The sequence below is a fragment of the Tiliqua scincoides genome, chromosome 1, assembly GCF_035046505.1.
Source record: "Tiliqua scincoides isolate rTilSci1 chromosome 1, rTilSci1.hap2, whole genome shotgun sequence".
In the NCBI taxonomy this organism is placed as follows: domain Eukaryota; kingdom Metazoa; phylum Chordata; class Lepidosauria; order Squamata; family Scincidae; genus Tiliqua; species Tiliqua scincoides.
This window is the reverse complement of record NC_089821.1, coordinates 53298130-53318217: the sequence shown is the minus strand read 5'-3', so window position 1 is coordinate 53318217 and position 20088 is coordinate 53298130. Positions and strand designations below refer to the sequence as shown.

The window sequence follows — 20088 nt, the reverse complement described above, 5'->3', positions numbered from 1 at the left end:
TAAACAAGCCTTCTGATTTCTGGCCTTCTCAACTTTTTATACATCTTTTAGTTTTACAGGCTTGATTCCTCGGTGATCTGCTCTTTTACTCTTTTAATCTGACTACTGTTTTTATGGCCCTGTAGTGTGTTTTTAAATGTTTTTATCTGTTTGTATTAATGTTTTTTAAATTCTATTGTTTTTTAATATGTTGTTAGCCGCCCTGGGTCCCGTTAGGGAGAAGGGCGGGATAAACATAAAGTTTTATTATTATTATTAAAGCAAGTTTTTCTACTTGGTTTAAATTAACCCTATACTTAACCCAAGTTAAACTTAATCTAAGTTAGAACATAATGTAAAGGTTCAGTAAATTAGAACACAGGAGCTAGGTGAGAGCAATAAATAAATAAATAAAATAAAGGTGCACACTTAATAAAAGCAGGATTTTAGCAGGGCTAAACAGGATTTAAACCTTAGTGTGTAAGTTCTGCCAAGCCAAAAAACTCTTAAACCAGTGCAGTTTAAACTCAAATAAAAAATCAGCTTGAAGTTAAAAAACAGTCCACCCTCTGAGAACTGAAGTAGGAGGGTAAGAACCTAGGAAGGGCCAGTTCCCACCCAGCCAGGGCAATTTAGCATAGTCATTGTCCTTTAGGAGTTGATAAGAGCCCCATTAGGCAACTCCAAGCACCCCATTCAGGGAAATCTCACCTGGGAAGACCAGCCCCTTTTCAGTCAGCAAGGAAGGAGGGAGGAGGAGCTAGCTAGGAGTATAAAGCTAGTGCCTGCCACCACATGAGCCTCTCTGGAGAAGCGTGCATGGCCTCTGGGACACCAAGTGCCTCAGGAACAAAGTGCCTCAGGAACAAAGTGCCAGGTAAGGCACTGCGAGTTTAGCACCTGTGCAAGTTCAGCAGCAGGGTGAGGAAGCCAGGGCCCCAGATACCGCCCTTTCTCTTCCCTTGTGAAGAGGGCTGCTAACCAGTGTAGGGTTTTTAGGTACCCCTAAACAAAAACAAAATTAAAAAAGCTATGCAGTCAGACAGCCAGCAGCAGGTTGGGGGCTATCCAGTGTTTTGCATCGAGTGCGACATGTATGACTATATGCCTCTGGGGCATAAGTCATGGGCGTGTCCTCGGTGCAAGGAGCTCCAGGGACTTGGGGAACGCGTCTGCTCCCTTGAAGCCTTGGTGGCCAACCTGGAGAAGCAGAGGAAGGCAGAGAAGGACCATGGGGAGACTTCTGGGGATGATCAGGCTTTGCCCCAACCTCAGGTGTGCAGCTCTTCAGCTGCCTGGGTGGGAAGTCTTGGGGCTGAAGGATGTCATCCTGGAGAGGAGGGAAACAATCCCCTGGGGGGACCCCTTCTCCAGGGAACGGGCCTGAACGCACTTAGGATACTCCTCGGCGGGAGGGGGATCAGGGGCTTCTTGTTGTGCGGGATTTGATTATTAGAAACATAGAGAGGGGGGTTTGCGACGGATGTGAGGACCGCATGGTGACTTGCCTGCCTGGTGCGAAGGTTGCGGACATCACTTCTTGTCTAGACAGGCTGGTAGTTAGTGCAGGGGAGGAGGTAGCAGTTGTGGTGCATGTCGGCACCAATGATGTGGGCAAGTGTAGTCGGGAGGTCCTGGAGGCCAAATTTAGGCTATTAGGTAGGAAGCTGAAAGCCAGGACCTCAAAGGTAGTGTTCTCTGAAGTGCTACCTGTTCCACGCACAGGGCCAGCTAGGCAGGCGGAGATTGGGGTCTCAATGCGTGGATGAGATGGTGGTGTAGGGAGGAGGGGTTTAGATTCATTAGGCACTGGGGAACGTTTTGGGACAAGCGGGGCCTGTACCAGAGGGACGGGCTTCACTTAAACCAGAATGGAACCAGAGTGCTGGTGCATAACTTTAAAAAGGTGGCAGAGCAGCTTTTAAACTGATCCCTGGGGGAAAGACGACAGGAGCCGCGGGGCATCTGGTTCAGAACTCCTCATCCCTATGGGACGAGGATGGGGAGGTTAGAGAACAACATGGTAAAGGCAGAGTAGGAGAAGAAATTGGGAATGGTAGCATGATGGGATGTGATGGACAGTTTGGCACAGTGAGAGGATGCGGGGACAAAGGAGCTAATAAGCAGCCCATCCTGGGGCATTCCATGTACAAATGCTTTTATGCAAATACCCGAAGGAAAGATGGGAGAACTAGAATGTCTGGTGACAAGGGAAAACATTGACATAGTGGGCATAACAGAAACCTGGTGGAATGCAGAGAATCAGTGAGATACCGCAATCCCAGGCTATAAACTCTACAGGAGGGACAGGGAGGGGCGTGTTGGAGGTGGGGTGGCCATTTACATTAAGGAAGGGATAGAATCCAGTAAAGTAGAGATTGAAGCCGGGTCCGACTCCACCATAGAATCTCTGTGGGTTAAATTACCAGGCCTGAGGAGCGATGTAATACCAGGGGCATACTATCGTCCTCCAGACCAGAAACCGGAAGGGGACCTTGAAATGAGGAAACAGATCAGGGAGGTGACAAGGAGGGACAGGGTTGTAATCATGGGGACTTCAATTATCCTCATATAGACTGGGTCAATTTGTGTTCTGGTCACGAAAAGGAGACCGGATTCCTTGACATGCTAAATGACTGTGCCTTAGAGCAGCTAGTCATGGAGCCCACCAGAGGACAGGTGACTCTGGATTTAATATTGTGTGGTACTCAGGACCTGGTTAGAGATGTAAACGTTACTGAGTCGTTGGGGAACAGTGATCATGCTGTGATCCGTTTCGACATGTATGTTGGGGAAGAATACCCGGCAAATCTCTCACAAAAACCCTTGACTTCAGACGAGCGGACTTCCCTCAAATGAGGAGGCTGATTAGGAGGAGGTTGAAAGGGAAGGTAAAAAAAGTCCAGTCTCTGCAGAGAGCATGGAGGTTGTTCAAATCAACAGTAATAGAGGCCCAGCAGAGGTGTATACCACAAAGGAAGAAGGGCTCGACTAAGTCCAGGAGGGTGCCCGCATGGCTAACCAGCCAAGTTAGAGAGGCTGTGAAGGGCAAGGAAGCTTCCTTCCATAAATGGAAGTCTTGCCCTAATGAGGAGAATAAAAAGGAACATAAACTGTGGCAAAAGAAATATAAGAAGGTGATACAGGAGACCAAGAGAGATTATGAGGAACACATGGCCAGCAACATTCAGGGGAATAATAAAAGCTTCTTCAAATATGTTGGAAGCAGGAAACCCGCCAGAGAAGTGGTTGGCCCTCTGGATGGTGAGGGAGGGAAAGGGGAAATAAAAGGAGACTTAGAGATGGCAGAGAAATTGAATGAGTTCTTTGCATCTGACTTCACGGCAGAAGACCTCGGGCAGATACCGCTGCCCGAACGGCCCCTCCTGACCAAGGAATTAAGTCAGATAGATGTTAAAAGAGAAGATGTTTCAGACCTCATTGATAAATTAAAGATCAATAAGTCACCAGGCCCTGATGGTATCCACTCTAGAGTTATTAAGGAACTGAAGAATGAAGTTGCTGATCTCTTGACTAAAATATGCAACTTGTCCCTCAAAACAGCCACGGTGCCAGAGGATTGGAGGATAGCAAATGTCACACCTATCTTTAAAAAGGGAAAGAGGGGGGGACCCGGGAAACTATAGGCCAGTCAGCCTAACATCTATACCGGGTAAGATGGTGGAATGCCTCATCAAAGATAGAATCTCAAAATACATAGACGAACAAGCCATGCTGAGGGAGAATCAGCATGGCTTCTGTAAGGGTAAGCCTTGCCTCACAAACCTTATAGAATTCTTTGACAAGGTCAACAGGCATGTGGATGTGGGAAAATCCGTGGACATTATATATCTTCTGGACTTTCAGAAGGCGTTTGACACGGTCCCTCACCAAAGGCTACTGAAAAAACTCCACAGTCAGGGAATTAGAGGGCAGGTCCTCTCCTGGATTGAGACCTGGTTGAAGACCAGGAAACAGAGAGTGGATGTCAATGGGCAATTTTCACAATGGAGAGAAGTGAAAAGCGGTGTGCCCCAAGTAACTGTCCTGGGACTGGTGCTCTTCAACCTATTCATAAATGACCTGGAGACAGGGTTGAGCAGTGAGGTGGCTAAGTTTGCAGATGACTCCAAAATTTTCCTAGTGGTGAAGACCAGAAGCGATTGTGAGGAGCTCCAGAAGGATCTCTCCAAACTGGCAGAATTGGCAGCAAATTGGCAGATGCGTTTCAATGTAAGTAAGTGTAAAGTCATGCACATTGGGGCAAAAAATCAAAACTTCACATATAAGCTAATGGGTTCTGAGCTGTCTGTGACAGATCAGATCTTGGGGTGGTGGGGTGGTGGACAAGTTGATGAAAGTGTCGACCCAATGTGCGGCGGCAGTAAAGAAGGCCAATTCTATGCTTGGGATCATTAGAAAAGGTATTGAAAACAATACAGCTAATATTATAATGCTGTTGTACAAATTGATGGTAAGGCCACACCTGGAGTATTGTGTCCAGTTCTGGTCGTCACATCTCAAAAAGGATACAGTGGAGATGGAAAAGCTGCACAAGAGGGCAACTAAGATGATTGCTGGGCTGGGGCACCTTCCTTATGAGTAAAGGTTACAGTGTTTGGTCCTCTTCAGCCTAGAAAAGAGACGCCTGAGGGGGGACATGATTGAGACATACAAAATTATGGATGGGAAGGATAAAGTGGATAGAGAGATGCTCTTTACACTCTCACATAACACCAGAACCAGGGGACATACACTAAAGTTGAGTGTTGGGAGAGTTAGGACAGACTCAGCATGTGGTTGGTCTGTGGAACTCCTTGCCGCAGGATATGGTGATGGCATCTGGCCTGGATGCCTTTAAAAGGGGATTGGACAAGTTTCTGGAGGAAAAATCCATTACAGGTTACAAGCCATGTGTATGTGCAACCTTCCTGATTTTAGAAATGGGCTATGTCAGATGCAAGGGAGGGCACCAGGATGCAGGTCTCTTGTTATCAGGTGTGCTCGTTGGTGCATTTGGTGGGGCCACTGTGAGATACAGGAAGCTGGACTAGATGAGACTATGGCCTGATCCAGTGGGGCTGTTCTTATGTTCTTGTCAACAATTGGGGGCAGCTAAGGTCCTTATTCAGGCTGGCAACCAGATTGAGATGGATCAAAGATACCTGATCTATGAAGTGTGGTTGTGGCACAACCACAGGTTCAACAGTTGGTAAATGTGATTTCTTCAGGGGCAGGGTGGCATAGAAGAGCTCCTTAGACATCTTTCATGCATGAACACAGTTAGAACTTCTACAATAATTGGGGTAAAAATTTATTGACAGCATGTACAACCCTCCTGCAAATTAAGCACGTGGGTGTCAATTAAAATTAGGGACATACAAAATCTGATCCCTACATTTTGGCTTTTGACAAAGCCTCCAGGGGAACTAAACCTCCACATGTACTTGGTACTCTGACTTGAACAAAGATGGTATTTGCTTTGAGGGCTTGCTTGGCCAGCTCCAGTGCAGAACTACATGACTGCCACCAAAAAGTATGCCATGTCAAGTTTATCATGCCCAAAGGTGCATCTCTTATGCAGAGGAGGTGGTTGGATGTTGCAAGTATGGTATGGTGGGTCCAAGCCACTTATAGTTTTACTGAATAAAGGTAGAAGCCAGTTCAGTTGGTGAAGAAATATATATAAGCTTCCAGGAACTCAAGATCAGCCACCAAATTTTGCAGCAATGGACGTTTCAGAATAATGCTTAGAGGGAGGAGCCCACTGTAGTAAACTAGCCTTGAGGTTACAAAGGAAAGTCACAAGATCACAAATACTTTCAAGAAAGATTTGCACCATTGGCATTTGAAACAAGTGAGGAAAGACATTCCTGGATACTGTGGGTGCCATCCTAGGCACAACAGCAATCCACAGAACCCAAAAGTCTAAGTCAGTACCACAAAATGAGGTGGAACTCATTTTTCCTTGGATGAAAGCCCTGGCAGACCACAATTATTTGTCCATTATAGTTTTAAGCTTCAGCCACTTCACCCACACTCCATAAAGACCAACAGCATGTCTCAAATGTTTTCTTTCTGTATTTTAAATGCCTCAAATGTAGCATGGCAATGGAAACTTGGCATACTTTCAATTTAGAGTTTGAAGGTGAGTGATGGCTTGGTATGTCAAAAACAAAAGAATCTTTTAAAAGTATTCAGATGCACAAAAACAGCATTTTAAATTCAAATAAGTTACTTGGTTCTTTAGCTTAGGTGTTTGCTCTGGGTAAGAAATGTAACAAAACAGACACCCTGAAGTATCAGAAAAGACTTGACTACAGAATTCAGGTTTATTCTACAACTTTTGATCGATGCCAAGTGATACAAGTTGTATGAATATCCATTAAATACAAGTTCAAATTTCAATGACTGTATGGTTAGCAAAAAACAATTCACAGTTAATGATTAAGTCACTCATCAGTTTTGGACCATGCTTAAGTAGTGCTGGAATCAGTGGAGGTCAGATGGCAAAAAGAGGGAAAAGCTATAAGGGAAGTGTGCATGATAGGTTGCTATTACCTTCTTCTGGTAGGGGAGGACTGTGGTCATTCTTAGTCAAATAATTGAAAAATGAAAAAGTGCTTAGCTCTATTTGTTGTTACTTCTGCAACTACAGTATTCAACATCTGGTGCTTCTATGAAAACCTGAAATACCAGGAAGAAAATGAATAGTGTGTTGCAAAATAAGTTAACTGTCAATCTAGTTTTCTGCCTGAACAAGTTCTGTTTAGACCCACCTTTAAAGTTCATATCAGCTAATTATTGCTCAAAGAAATGTCAGTGCAAGCATCTACTTTCTTATGCCTTCACAGCCACAGGATCAACTAGAATGTGTGTCAACCCAAGAAATTCTCAATTTGAGAAGCTGTTTTAGTTTGTCATCTTAAGTACAGTGTTTGTTGCAGAGATGACACTAAAAGATGAGCATTGTTAAGATTCATCATTGGTACAGTTGCCATCAAGGCCATCAGAATGGATTACATTACTTGAGTGGCTTATCCAAAGTCACATGTAATCACATACTACCAGAACCATATTTTGACAAGGTGACTTTCCCACAGGAGCATCACTTTAATATTCATGATTAATTCCAGCTTTTCACACAGCACTTTAAGCTGCTGGGTTTGGTAGAAGAGAAACAGTTTTTCTGTCTTGCCGCAAAATCTTTAGATACTAGTTTGTACCATGCAACTTCTTTGACAAGGCAAGCAGCAACTAGTTTAAGAAGAATGCCTTAAATCTGTTCCATAGTATTTCAGAAGAGAGATACAGTGGCTTGCTTAAAGTTGCACTGAAAAACACGATGCAAGCATGTAAACAGGTACACACTCTTCACAAGGAGAAACACTTGTAGTTCCCAACCTAGTAAGTGCTAGTGTGTATAGACGCTCAAGATGGATAGAAATCCCCCATGCCACACACTGTAAAGCAGTAATACAAAGGAGCTGCTTTAAGAATTAAGTTCTTCTAATAATCTTTTTTTGAAGCAAACTATCCTGAACACAACAGGATTCAATTTCTGTCTTTCCAGTGAACTTCAGCAGCTGCCATAATCAGCCTCCTAATTTACAGTCACAAACCAGTAGTTTTATGAAACATCTCAATAGGTCTCATTACACATAATCTAAGACGCTTGCTTGGTCCTAGCAGAGACTGTTAACGAGGAAGACATTGAGACAATAAAATATGAGGAGTTTGACTCCATAGACTATATAAAACAAGTGTACTTTGCTTTAATAAGTCAAGTATTTAACACATGGCAGATATATCTTATGAAGGAGTGAAATGCCTCCTGTTGGGACCAGAATATGGTATAGATTTCAAATATATCCAAAGATATTGTATATTCATTCTTCAGTGATTATCTAGTCGCCAAATTTAGCGCTAACAGTCATTAGGAGAGAACCGAGAAAAGCACATTTATGATCTCTCAAAGGTATAAAAAGTTATTACTTTTGTAAGTTTCTCAAACTTACTTTAAAAATGAATTTCTTATCACCAAACAAATCTCACATAAAAAAACCGCAGTAGCACTCTTGCACTCAAAAGAAAACATGCAAACAATGGCTGGTAAAAGTCCTGCATAAACTTCTGCACTCTCTTAAGTGTGCCTCCTTTGAACACCACACTTCTCTCAGTGCAATGGCTGTTGATCTGTTGGGAGACATGGCAAAAAGCTTGTTTCTTAGTAACAGACCTCTTTAGGAATTTGAGGCACAACAGTCTGAGTTATATTTAAAATGCTTAAACTTGTTTCTAGAATTACGAACAGAATTCAATTAAAATGCCAGGATACAGTGAAGGAAGAAATATTCAGTTCTACCCTGTGCCATACACTTTAAAAAACTAGACAAACAATCTTGGATTTTATTAATACACCCTTTTTAAAGTTTTTATTTCTGAAAGCAGCTCTTTATGAAAATCAAAAGCAGTTCCTGAGTAACTGCGTAAACAGTGTCTTTTTAAATTATATATATATATATATTTTTGCCACGCAACTCTTCTGGGTTTGGTTCCTTTTAACTCCCTAGTTTTCAAGTTTGACCTCTGTTCCTTTCCAAAAAGTGTGCAAGTTCAGTTAGCATCATTCTCAAAAGTCCATATGATGCCGACTTTCTTGCAGTGTCTGTAAGTTCTACACATTGGATACTTGTGTTCCTACAGCTATTGCAAATTTTCCCACTCAGACTTGGACATCACTGGGTCTTCACGTTTTCTTCAGCATACGTCGAGACTGCCACATGTGAAATTTATTGTAGGCTGTTTGCAGCATCTCTTCTATGTGACTTATCAGCTGAAAAAGATGCAAGGTCTATTATAATTATCTCAAAAATTAATATGTTGACAATATCCAAGCTAAATATTCCACCTTTTGCTACTAATAAGAACAGAATTACAAGAGAACAGTTATATTAAATAGTGTAGAAAATTTAGGTGAAAGTTTTCATTTCAAGCTTTACAACCTAAATACTGCAGAACAATAGTAAATGCAAGCAATATATAATTAGCAAGTGGAAGGGAACTTTAAAGAATGTGCACAAAAGGTGACCAACTTTTTCTTTATAATGCAATGGAAGGTCATTTGTTTGACAGGCAATGAACACAGCAAAACCCCCTTTGGTGCATCAGAAATTAATCTGTGCTGGGGGCTCCAACCATAATAGAGCAACACTATCATGGCAAAGCTTAGAGATCCCTACCCAAAGACTGTCAGTGGACATTAGGCCAAGTTCCTGCTCTTTAAACCCATTCTCTGATGTGCCAGGAAGCCTGCTGCTGAATTATGAGAAATGGATGTAGCTGATGAGACCTCAATGGAACATTTTAAAGAGTAAGGTAGCTGGTTGTAGAAATGCTTCAAATGACGCTGTACATTTTCCACACTACACCCAACACGTAATTGTTATAAGTAAAAGCTCCCAAATCAATGGTTCATTTATTTTGCCATAGTAAGATGAATCAATTGATGGCAATTTACTCCCAATGGAAATAACTATGGTTACTATTCACAGTATATACTGGATGTGAGGGCAAGTGTAGTTCAATCAAAGAGAAGTGCATGAAAAGTGTGTATATGCATAACTTGAACAACATCCCTCTTACATTTGTGCTTAAATACTGTCTCCGAATTTTTTCTTGGAATGGGCAGAGCTTTGTAAGTTGAAATCTTTCCAAATTACTTCTCATTTTCATAACCTGAAAATATTAAAATATCAGAACACAAGTTATTAAAACCAGCTCTTCTGAATTAAACACATTGCTTCTGTAGTCTAAAATAGTGCAAGCTTTTTGTATTACTGTACATACTGAAGCTGCTACTTCATTAGGAAGTGCACTTCACTAGTTTCAGTATGCCAAGTTTGTTTTCAAACTTCTACAATTTGAACTGCATGCCTCATTAATATGCAACATATATGTACTGAAATGAGATCTTCAATAGCCCATTACTTGCATCTCTTAATTTCAAAGTTCTTTTGAAAACCAAAGCAACAAATACCACCTCTTTTGAAGTATTTTGAAGAACTGTTATATATGAATTCTAGCTCAGTTGGGACAAAATTCATTCAAACAGCAAACTTCCTCCTGACTGCAGTGCTACAATATAAATAGGTTCTCCTTCTATCCACATAACAGTGCACCTGCATGGGCTAGATCTAAAGGTGACTTTTGTGAGAGGAAGGGTAGTTTTTGATCCAACCCATACAACATTTATAGTGCATTTATGCTATTAATCAACACTCTGAGCATGTGATATTCACGTGCATTTCACTACAGAATACTATCTTATCTGCATTATTTTATCGCTAACATAACTGATAAAAGCAAACTGGGAACCTCCCTACCTTCTCCTCTAGGAATGGTGTATTAACAGGAAAGCAAGACCAGAAATGTCGCAACAGTTCCCCTAGCGCCACATACAAGTGTTTTAGTTCTGACTGAACATCATTTGGCACCATCTCTGCAATAAGAAAACCATGAAGACAAGTCACATTTATGCTGTAATGCATGCACTGAATAATCGCAGTATGTAACTACACAATTATATTCCACTATTTGTCAGTGGACAGAGAGGTGTACTCAATACCTGCAACTCAGGGCACTCTCACAAACTAGGCACAAGACCAATATCAAAGTACACTTGATGTACAAAGTACACACACACTCTTAATTCCAGTTACGTTTTTAAACCAGTCTCCCATCACCATTGCCAAACTTGAATTTTGTGTGGGTGAGTGGCTGCTGTGGGGCTTCTACATTTAAAACTCTTACGTTCTTAAAAATATTTTTTTTTTGCTACTGTGGACAGCTGCAACTTCAACAATGCTTGAAGCACTACTAGTGTTTGCAGGGGATAGCTCCTGCAAATTGTCACTTTTTTCCCCTGTAGAATGCTCCAAAAAATGATCCCATGATTACTACTACCACCTATAGAAGCATGGCAAAAACCCTGCCTGGAACACAGTCTGCCACTGCCAGAAACGGGATCTATCCAGCTGGGAGCTTGATTTATACTTTCCCAATCCAAGAGTTCTCCAGAAAACAGAAGGGTAACTAGCTGAAGAACTCCAGAGAAGGATCATGCTTTACTCACTCATAGAATTGTGAGATGTTGTGACTCAACATCTGATTTATATATTTCTTCTGCCTCTCAAAATGAAGGACAAAAAACAGTCAAGCTTATAGAGATGAAAGTAAAAATAATAAGATATTGATAAAGATACTGATTTTATATAATTGTCAAAAATTGGACCTAGGTTAATAAAAGGATAGAAGGAATTTGGAGAAGGAATATTTTATTTGCACTTCAACTTGTTCCTTCCCAAACTATTCTCAATATATTGAATGACTTCTTGTTGCATCTTTTAATGCCAATTATTACCTTTGGAAAAGTCCTTGGTACAAAACTGACAGCCTCAAATGGCAAAGAGAGGGGCACAATCTTAATGTAATTCTCTGCTCAGGTAAGTTGTGCCCTTTAGTAATCTCAAAAACAGATTACAGCTCAAGACTGATTATAAGAGAAGCAAAGATTTTGCCTTCCAAGAGTTGACAAAATATTCAAGACAACAGGTAGAGCAAGCCCACTTTACCCTCCCTCAAAATTATCATCTCTCTAGATGGTTAAACTGCTGAACTGACGAGCCTGTTGACCGCAAGGCTGGCAGTTTGAATCCGTGTGAACGGTGAGCTCCCGTTGCTTGTTTCAGCTCCTGCCAACCTAGCAGTTCGAAAGCATGTAAAAATGTGAGTACGTAAATAGGTACCTCCTTGGCAGGAAGGCAACGGCGTTCCATAAGCTTAGGTGTCGTCATGCCAGCCACATGACCACGGAAACTATCTACGAACAAATGCCAGCTTTTCAGCTTAGAAATGGACACGAGCACCGTCCCTAAAGTCGGACACAACTAGACTTAACGCTGGGGAGGGGATGGGACGGGACGACCTTAACCTTTACTAGATGTCTCTAAACATCTGAATTCTCTTCAACTCAATGATGACAGCCTACAATACTTGTATGGTCAGGAGGGACCATTTTGCATAGCTGATGATGCATGAATAAGTAATATAGAAATACTTACGGTTTATGGCTTGCTGTGTTCCACCCTGCATAAGAGCTCCTCCGGGTGACAGGGCTGTGATAGTACTACTTGCAGCACCACTTGAGAGAACCTTGGAAGACAAATGTTTTTCTGACACATCACTTCATAAAATCTTGAGGATGCGGCCTAAAGACTTAAATAAGAACTCTTCGTGTTGTACCTAAAAACCCTCTCTAATGAAGATTCTCTCATGCAGAAAGGGGATGAGTCCAATGTGGTGATTCTCCCTTCAGTGCCATGTATTCCACAAGTCTGCTTCTGAAGGTTGAGATACTGTCAGGAGCAAGAGGGTATGTGGCAAGACAGGAAGGCTGACAGAAGGCAGAATTGCTGAAACTCAAGCATCTCCCCTTACATGAGCCAGCACTCATCCAAGAGAGGGTTTGAATACAACCTAATACTTAAAAACTGCTTTTCTTTCCCTTATGTATTACAGTTTAATATATTGCTAGAGAATAAAGTGGTATATGCATAAAATACCCAAGTGGGCATTTATTATAAACTGTCCATCAGCTTAACAGTTGGGAAACAGTTCTTAAGGCAAACCATCAATTTAGATATATTTCACAATTAAGCCATTTCTGCCCATATATGCAACAGGGACCAAATGTGTACACCTATGGGCTGAGCAAAAATGGGTTAAACTGATCTAAACGCAACCACCAAGCAGTCTACTAAATAGCAGCAACAGCAGGCCAAAAGAGACCTATTCGGACACAATCCTAAACCATGGTTTAGCAATACAATTATAAGTGGACCCAGGCCTTGAGTTTGTCTGCTCCCTACTCTCCTCTCAAACAGATGTTGAAGATTTCCATTCCTACCGTAGCAGCAATGATTTGTTGCTAAAGCAGGAAAACAACAGTGTTCAACAGAGAGAAAAGAAAGCATGATTTCGAGGCCAGTGTCCACTTACAATGCTAGCCCATAGTTTAGCATTACTTCTGAATAGACAGATTGTCAGTATAAGCAAGAGTTACAGCAATAACAAGAATAAGTTTCCATGTATTGGTTCCATCCAATACACCCTGAGCTGGGAGTAAATCCCATTTAATTAAATGGGACACTTTTGGGTAGGCATGCATAGGATTGTGCTGTAAGTTACTCAGTCTTAGGGGATGGAGTTTCAGGATTAAAGGCCACTATACAACAGTAGTAACTGAAATGGCAGTCAAGCACTACAATTTTTCTAAATTCAACTGTTAATAATAATAATAATAATAATAAAACTTTATTTTTATCCCGCCCTTCTCCCAAAAAGGGACCCAGGGCGGCTAACAACATATAAAACAAATTAAAACATAATTTCACAGATAAAAACATATTAAAAAACACATTAGCAGAACCCATAAAAACAGTAGTCAGAAGAGTCAGAATAAAAGAGCATAAAACAGCAGTTCTTAGAGGAATCGGCCCTGTAAAAAAAGCAACTAAAAGATATATAAAAGATGTTAAAAAGGCCAGAACGTCAGAAGGCTTGGTTAAACAACAAGGTCTTCAGGCCTCGCCGAAAGGACTCAAGAGAGGGAGCCATTCTCAAGTCAAGGGGAAGGGAGTTCCACAACATTGGTGCCACTACTGAGAAGGCCCTATTTCTTGCCGCCGCCCCACGTACCTCCTTAGGCGGCGGCACTTGTAAAAAGGCCTTCTCTGATGACCTAAGAGGACGAGCCGGATTGTATGGGAGTAGGCGATCTCTAAGATAACCTGGCCCAGAGCAGTATAGGGCTTTAAAGGTCAAAACCAGCACCTTGAATTGGGCCCGGAAACGAATGGGCAGCCAATGTAGCCCCCGGAGAAGCGGGCTGACAGAGTCAAACCGCCTGGCTCCAGTGACCACACGGGCCGCCGCATTCTGCACTAATTGCAGTTTCCGAACCGTCTTCAGGGGCAGCCCCACATAAAGCGCGTTACAATAATCTAACCTCGATGTCACCGTAGCATGGATCACCGTGGCCAGGTCTGCACGATCCAAGTACGGACGCAGCTGGCGCACCAGCCGAAGCTGAGCAAAGGCCCCCCTAGCCACAGCCGCCACCTGGGAATCCAGGAGCAGCTGCGAGTCCAGGTGGACCCCCAAGCTGCGGACCTGCTCCTTCAGAGGGAGTGCAGCCCCATTCAGAGCAAGCTGATAATCCAGCACCTGCATCGAGGATTTCCGAACCAGGAGAGCCTCTGACTTATCTGGATTTAATTTCAGCTTAACTGAAATTAAGTTAAGCTGAATAACTGTTGCAGTGTAAATAAAGTAACTCATTACTGTAGTGGGCAATTATACATCAAATTGGTATGGTTTTTTTAATCACCAAGAACCTGCCTTCTCTACACATACCACTGCAATCTATGTGACTGAGAACCTAAACATTATCACCTCTCCCCTAAAAACCATCTAATGACAGTACTGTGTAGTTTCTGTGGATAATCCACAACATTAGATTCTCTACATCAGATTTCTGAGCTTATCTTAGAAACAAAGATCTTTCTGTTCAGGTTGTGTGGACAATTTACACTAACACTGGTCCTCATGCAAATACCCTAGGAGTGTATTGGGATTGGTCACAGCAATAACACAGATATGCCACTTGTGAGAATGGTTCTCTCATCATGGCGATTATGTAATTTGTAAAATTATAGTGCTCCAAAACAGGTGTTTTGATTGCACAAACCAAGACCAGTAGGGTTTTTTAAAGTTAAATTTTCAATGGATATTATATGCCTATTTAAAATTATGAAAACATTTCAAAATAGGGACAAAAAAGAAGGAATAGACAATTCATTCCACAAGATTAAACATGCAGGTAAACAGCATCGACAGTACAGGAAGTCTTCCACACACATGGGCACTCAAACTCTAATTTGAGTGCTTTAATTTTCTTGGGCAAAGGAAAGCACTTAACCTACCTGAGTTAGTTTGGGTACATAAGCTTCCATTTCTTGTCTAATACTATGCAAAGAATTAATAATATCCTGGCTAGTTGCATATTGCTGTGACTGAATTGGTGTTGGACCATGATAATACCTGTGAATAGGAAAATAATTCAAAAATAAGAACGCAGTTCTCAGTGTTTAAAGACTGCTTGCTTTTCAGGCTTCAGCACTTCTTGCTAGCACCCTATGATTAACAGAGTCAACTTCCTGTTCCAGATTTTTAAAAAGACACATACTATTTTCCAAGCACTACAAACAAAAGTATATTCCTCCTCAGCAAGGTACTTAAGTGAGATGCATGAGAACCTGCATGCAGGGGGTGGTATTCTTGAGCACTTCTGCCACTGGAGTGCAAGGAACCCCTGGGGCAAGCAGAATGTTCCTCTTACTCATGGAGAAGCTTCCATTTGTAGAAGGAACTCTGATGGTGGAAGTGCTAGTTGGGATACCACTCAATAATCCTACCAGTTTAATGCTGCTCTCAAGGAAGAGCGCCAGCATAAAGTTTAAGCCTATAGATCTCATAATTATTTCCACTTGCGCTATATTTCAACTCTGACATTATGACCCTGTTCCACAGAGAATCAGGTCCAAAATATGTATACCTCAAGTTTAGGTTTAGGCTTAAAACGATGCATGTGCACAAAGGTAGGGATCCAGAGGACTTTGAGTAGCCTTTTGTGTATGCAGTGGGGGTCTTTCTAAGTCCCTCACTCTTTTCTGCCCCCTACAAACAACTTCTCTTGAAGGTTAGCAATCCTGTGGAGCAGCACTCTCAGTACAAGGTGTTACAGATAAGATGGCAATGAGCTTGCACATGTGCAAAAGTACTTTAGGTGTATGACATGGCTGAATTCTGACCAATGTGTTTAAGAAAAACTAAAAAATCATCAGAAAAAGGAGAGGATACATGTGAAAAAATAGCATCCCCTTCTAAGAACTTAAGGAGAGTCCCACCCACACAAGGACCTCCTCCATGAGCAAAATTCTCCTTCCATTCAAAACAGCAGCACACATCGCTCATCAAAACTGATGATACCCAAAGTAAAATCAGATCTTTGGTTGTATTTTATTGGACATGGAATGGATATAAGCAACCATTGGCCTGCTGTGCTAAAAGAACCAAACATTTTATTCTGCTTACAGAACATACCTATCTGATTTCTTTAGGTTTAGTGCAATAGTTTTAATGCTGTTGTTATTTTCTAAATCTTCATATTCAATGGACTCTTGCAGCTTTACCTGCAAGACAAGACATAATCAGTACTCTGGGAATGCTACACAAAAAGTATAACTTGCATTCTTTTATTAGGCAAAACATAGCGGCAAATACATATCTTCAAAGATTTCCAGAATGTGCTTTAGAATTTGTTTACTGTTCCTTTAGAAGTTACAGTATTTGGGGAATCTTACCTTTTTTACTGGTGGCTGAAAGAAATCTGAATCCCTGGAATTTCCATCTATACTGTTGTTCTCACTGTAATGATCATTTTGTGCTTCTCTGAAATCATGAATTTTGTACTATATTAGTTTCTCTGAAAACACATGCTTTATTTTCATAACAAAATTACATTTTTCAGGTCTGCACACTGAATACCAGCCAGCATCATGTGCCCCCACCCCAAGGCACAATTGGACAGCACTTCTGTATACACATAGGTGGGGAGAAGGCAACAAAGGAAAGTTTTAATCTCTAATGCCTCATATGATACCAATTTGTGCATGAACTCGAAAGGCAATGTGGGTTTGGTGCTCCTGTGGTCCACTCTGTTGGATTAAAAGAACTAGGCCTTAAAGTCAGCTAGATGGCTAACAGGTTCCCTTCCAGCCCTATAATTCTCATGTATTTATTTTTACTTAAAAAAACTTTTATCCCACTTTGTCCAGGGCTCAAAGCAGTTTACCAATACAATACATAATCACAAAATACAGTGCAAAATACTAAGGATGTAAACTATGCAGGCGATAATAAAACTGGCTGGCACCAATACCTTACAAGTGGATTAAAGCATCCCGCAGCAGCAAGATAAAAACCACCTGATAAAACAATATGAGCAGCGCTAAATAAAACAGAACATGTAAGCAATGACTTAAAAAGATTAACCAGAAAATCATCCCTTCTCAAAGGCTAATCAGAATAAATCTGCTTTTAAGCCCTGCTGGAAGCCATATAAAAAGGGGGGCTCTCCTCAAATCTTCTGGAAGCTCATTTCATAGAAGTGATGCCACAATAAAGAAGGCCCTGCACCTTGCTGCCACCCCCTTAGCCTGCACATTGGCTCTTTCAAAGGGAGTGCTAATCCATTCAGAGCAAGATGAGGATCTAATACGGTCTTCCGGGTCAGGAGGATCTCTGTCTTGTTCAGATTTAATTTCAGTATATTAGCCCTTACTCAAGCTGCCTACTGATGACTCCAATCCCTGGATGATCCCCCTAGTGGTTCATGTAGATCAGTGGCTCCCAACCTTTAGGAGTCTGCAGACCACTGTGACAAAAGTTGGACCACATATAACCCCTGCCCCCTGCACACAAAAAATACAATTAAATTTGTAATAATTGGAAAAGAATTTAGAGATTTATTAATAGAGGAGATTCGTGGGTTGCTGCTTTTGTTGCTGGTTCCTGAGTGAGTGCTCCCCAACAGACTACCAGAAAGAGTGGAGAACAGACCACCATTGCCACAGCCAAAATTTCAGTGCCAGTTCTCTGCTCTCTCTGGTAGTCAATAGGAGAGTGCTTGCTCAACGTAGTGGAAGTGATCAAAGGCAATGTTTTCCCCCAAGAACTTGTGGACCAATTTTCAGGTGGGAATGAGTGATTTAGATCAGGGTCTCCAAACTTTTTGGCCAGAGGGCCGTATCAAATATCTGGCATGGTGTTGAGAGTCGGAAAAAAATTTAAATAAATAAATTAGAGATGGAATTTAGATGAGCGAATAAATGAATGAATGGGGTAATTCATTCAACCTTTCTGGCCCTCAGAACACCCTCCACACACAACCAGAGCACAGCTCTGGTCATGTACAGCTGAGTGGGCCAGGGGCTTTCAGGGGACAAGGGGCTGGCTGCGGGCCAGATAGAGGCTTGTCGTGGGCCGCATCTGGCCCCCGGCTGGGGTTTGGAGACCCCTGATTTAGATGTTTTACAGTGGAAAGAATGGATCCTTGCAGCATCCCACAAGTCAGTGACTAGGTGCCAAACAGTTATCCCTCCGTCTCACCATCAGGGTCAGATCTGCCAGGAAAGAGTGGAACCACTGCAAAAACAGTGCCTCCAAGCCTCAACCCAGTCAGGTGGTTCAGAAGGACAACATGGTTGATGCTGTAAAAAGCAGTTGAGAGGTTCATCATGACCAACAAGGACATGCTTCATCGCTGTCTTGAAGCCTAGCTTGAAACTGGATTGAAAGGAGTCCAAATAATCAATTTCTTCCAAAATTCCCTGAAGCCAAGAAGTTGCCACCTGCTGAATCACTTTGCCCAAAAAAGGGAGGCTGGATTGCAGGTCAAAAATTATCCAAAACCATTGGATCTAGGGAGGGATTGTCCAGGAGGAAGGAATTACAGCTGCCTTTAAGACTTTTGGCAGTACCTGCGGGGGGGGGGGGAAGGGCTGATCATAATAGCAACACCTGGCAAGGATTGAGAAATCAAGCAACAGGTCTCATCATCCAGAGAATCTGTGTACATCCGCAGGCCTTGTTAAGATCTCCCTCTTGCTTCATTCTGAAACTTACTGTTTTCTGAGCCCAGCTGCAAGAACCATGGCACTGTGATGGTTAAAACGTTTTATAATGGCAGCATTACTATTCTCCTTTATTGATTTAGTAGAGTTAGATGTAGAAGGTGCCAAGGCAACTCCATAACCCTGAAAAGTGTAAAATGTACAAATGAGGCACCATTCTGTGTTTCATGACAGAGAAAAATCTGATGTCACTCCAAAGAGCAAAACTATTTTACCATTTACAATATGGTAAAACTACTGGCTTTACCATATAGTTTACAGCTTGTACCATGGCTGCAGTATACCAATGTCTGTTCCGATTATTAATTCTGCTGTGTCAATTTGATCAGATTGATGCCATTTTAAGAAAATAAGCTTCACATAACACAAAACAAACCATCAAATGTCTATTGGGAAACCAAGGCCCAAGCTTATGATCTTACTCCCTCTCCAGGTGCACAGAATTAATTCAGGCTTTCCTAGGGAAGTACTGTATCATTACTGCCCCAATTGTTTGTTCAATGGCAAGTACTCAGTTTTGAAAGTGTACCAATGGTATTAGTTTGCAGAGGATTATCACCATTTTTAAATAAGACAATAGGAAATGTGAGTATTAGCTACTTCTGCAAAATAGAAAGACTTGTGTAGCTCATAGCAGAAGTACGCTAGTTTCACTCTTGCATGCATGCTTTTCTTCTTTCCAACGAACTCAACACTAGATGATTCACCAGTGAATTGGGATCTACATCCTCCCCCTCTTTAGATTATACATTGTATAATTTCAAATACTGTATACTTACTTCATCCAATGATTTATCTTCCAATGCTGTTAAATCTAATAAAGGATTTTTTACCCCTTGAGACACCATTGTTTTTAACCCTATGAAAAGAAAAACAATTCCCAGTGTTAAATGCTGATGGCTGTATGTCATCTTGAGACAGGTATTTCAGCCTATATATAAAATCCTAAGTTTGGCATATAAGGTAGAGCAATCATAAGATACCCATCTGATTTCAAACCTCCATGGATAGTCACTGCTCTAAGGAGCCCCAAGGGTGAAATGATAGTACTGAGACTGCAACTGTCTCCCCATCATGTAAGTTCGTGACTAGGTGCAAAAATCTGGGAGCATGGTGACAGTTATCTATAGTTCTTTGCACCCCCATTACCTTCTATTTTCTTCATTAACAAGCAGGCATGTTTCTTGCTTTTAATGACACTACAAGAAGAAAGCAACAGTTCCTGCTTCCTGTTAACCTGACTGTGTTCCCCTAGCATGCAGACTACCTGCCTCATTGTGGTATTCGTCTTGTA

General features: G+C 41.7%; 1 protein-coding gene across 2 annotated transcripts in view; it reads right to left on the bottom strand.

The window, feature by feature from the left end:
- Positions 1 to 8386: 8386 nt before the first annotated feature.
- The window catches only part of GTF2H1 (general transcription factor IIH subunit 1), a 33430-nt gene continuing 21728 nt past the window's right edge, over positions 8387 to 20088 (bottom strand). For both annotated transcript variants that reach the window (XM_066609515.1, XM_066609516.1), the window contains 9 exons: positions 19574 to 19653; positions 18787 to 18917; positions 16464 to 16551; positions 16204 to 16292; positions 15024 to 15141; positions 12102 to 12192; positions 10365 to 10480; positions 9625 to 9717; positions 8387 to 8815 (listed from right to left, as the gene is read on the bottom strand). In XM_066609515.1, coding sequence (XP_066465612.1) covers positions 8729 to 8815; positions 9625 to 9717; positions 10365 to 10480; positions 12102 to 12192; positions 15024 to 15141; positions 16204 to 16292; positions 16464 to 16551; positions 18787 to 18917; positions 19574 to 19653 — 893 coding nt within the window. In that variant the 3' untranslated portion in view covers positions 8387 to 8728. The remainder of the gene's footprint in view (positions 8816 to 9624; positions 9718 to 10364; positions 10481 to 12101; positions 12193 to 15023; positions 15142 to 16203; positions 16293 to 16463; positions 16552 to 18786; positions 18918 to 19573; positions 19654 to 20088) is intronic.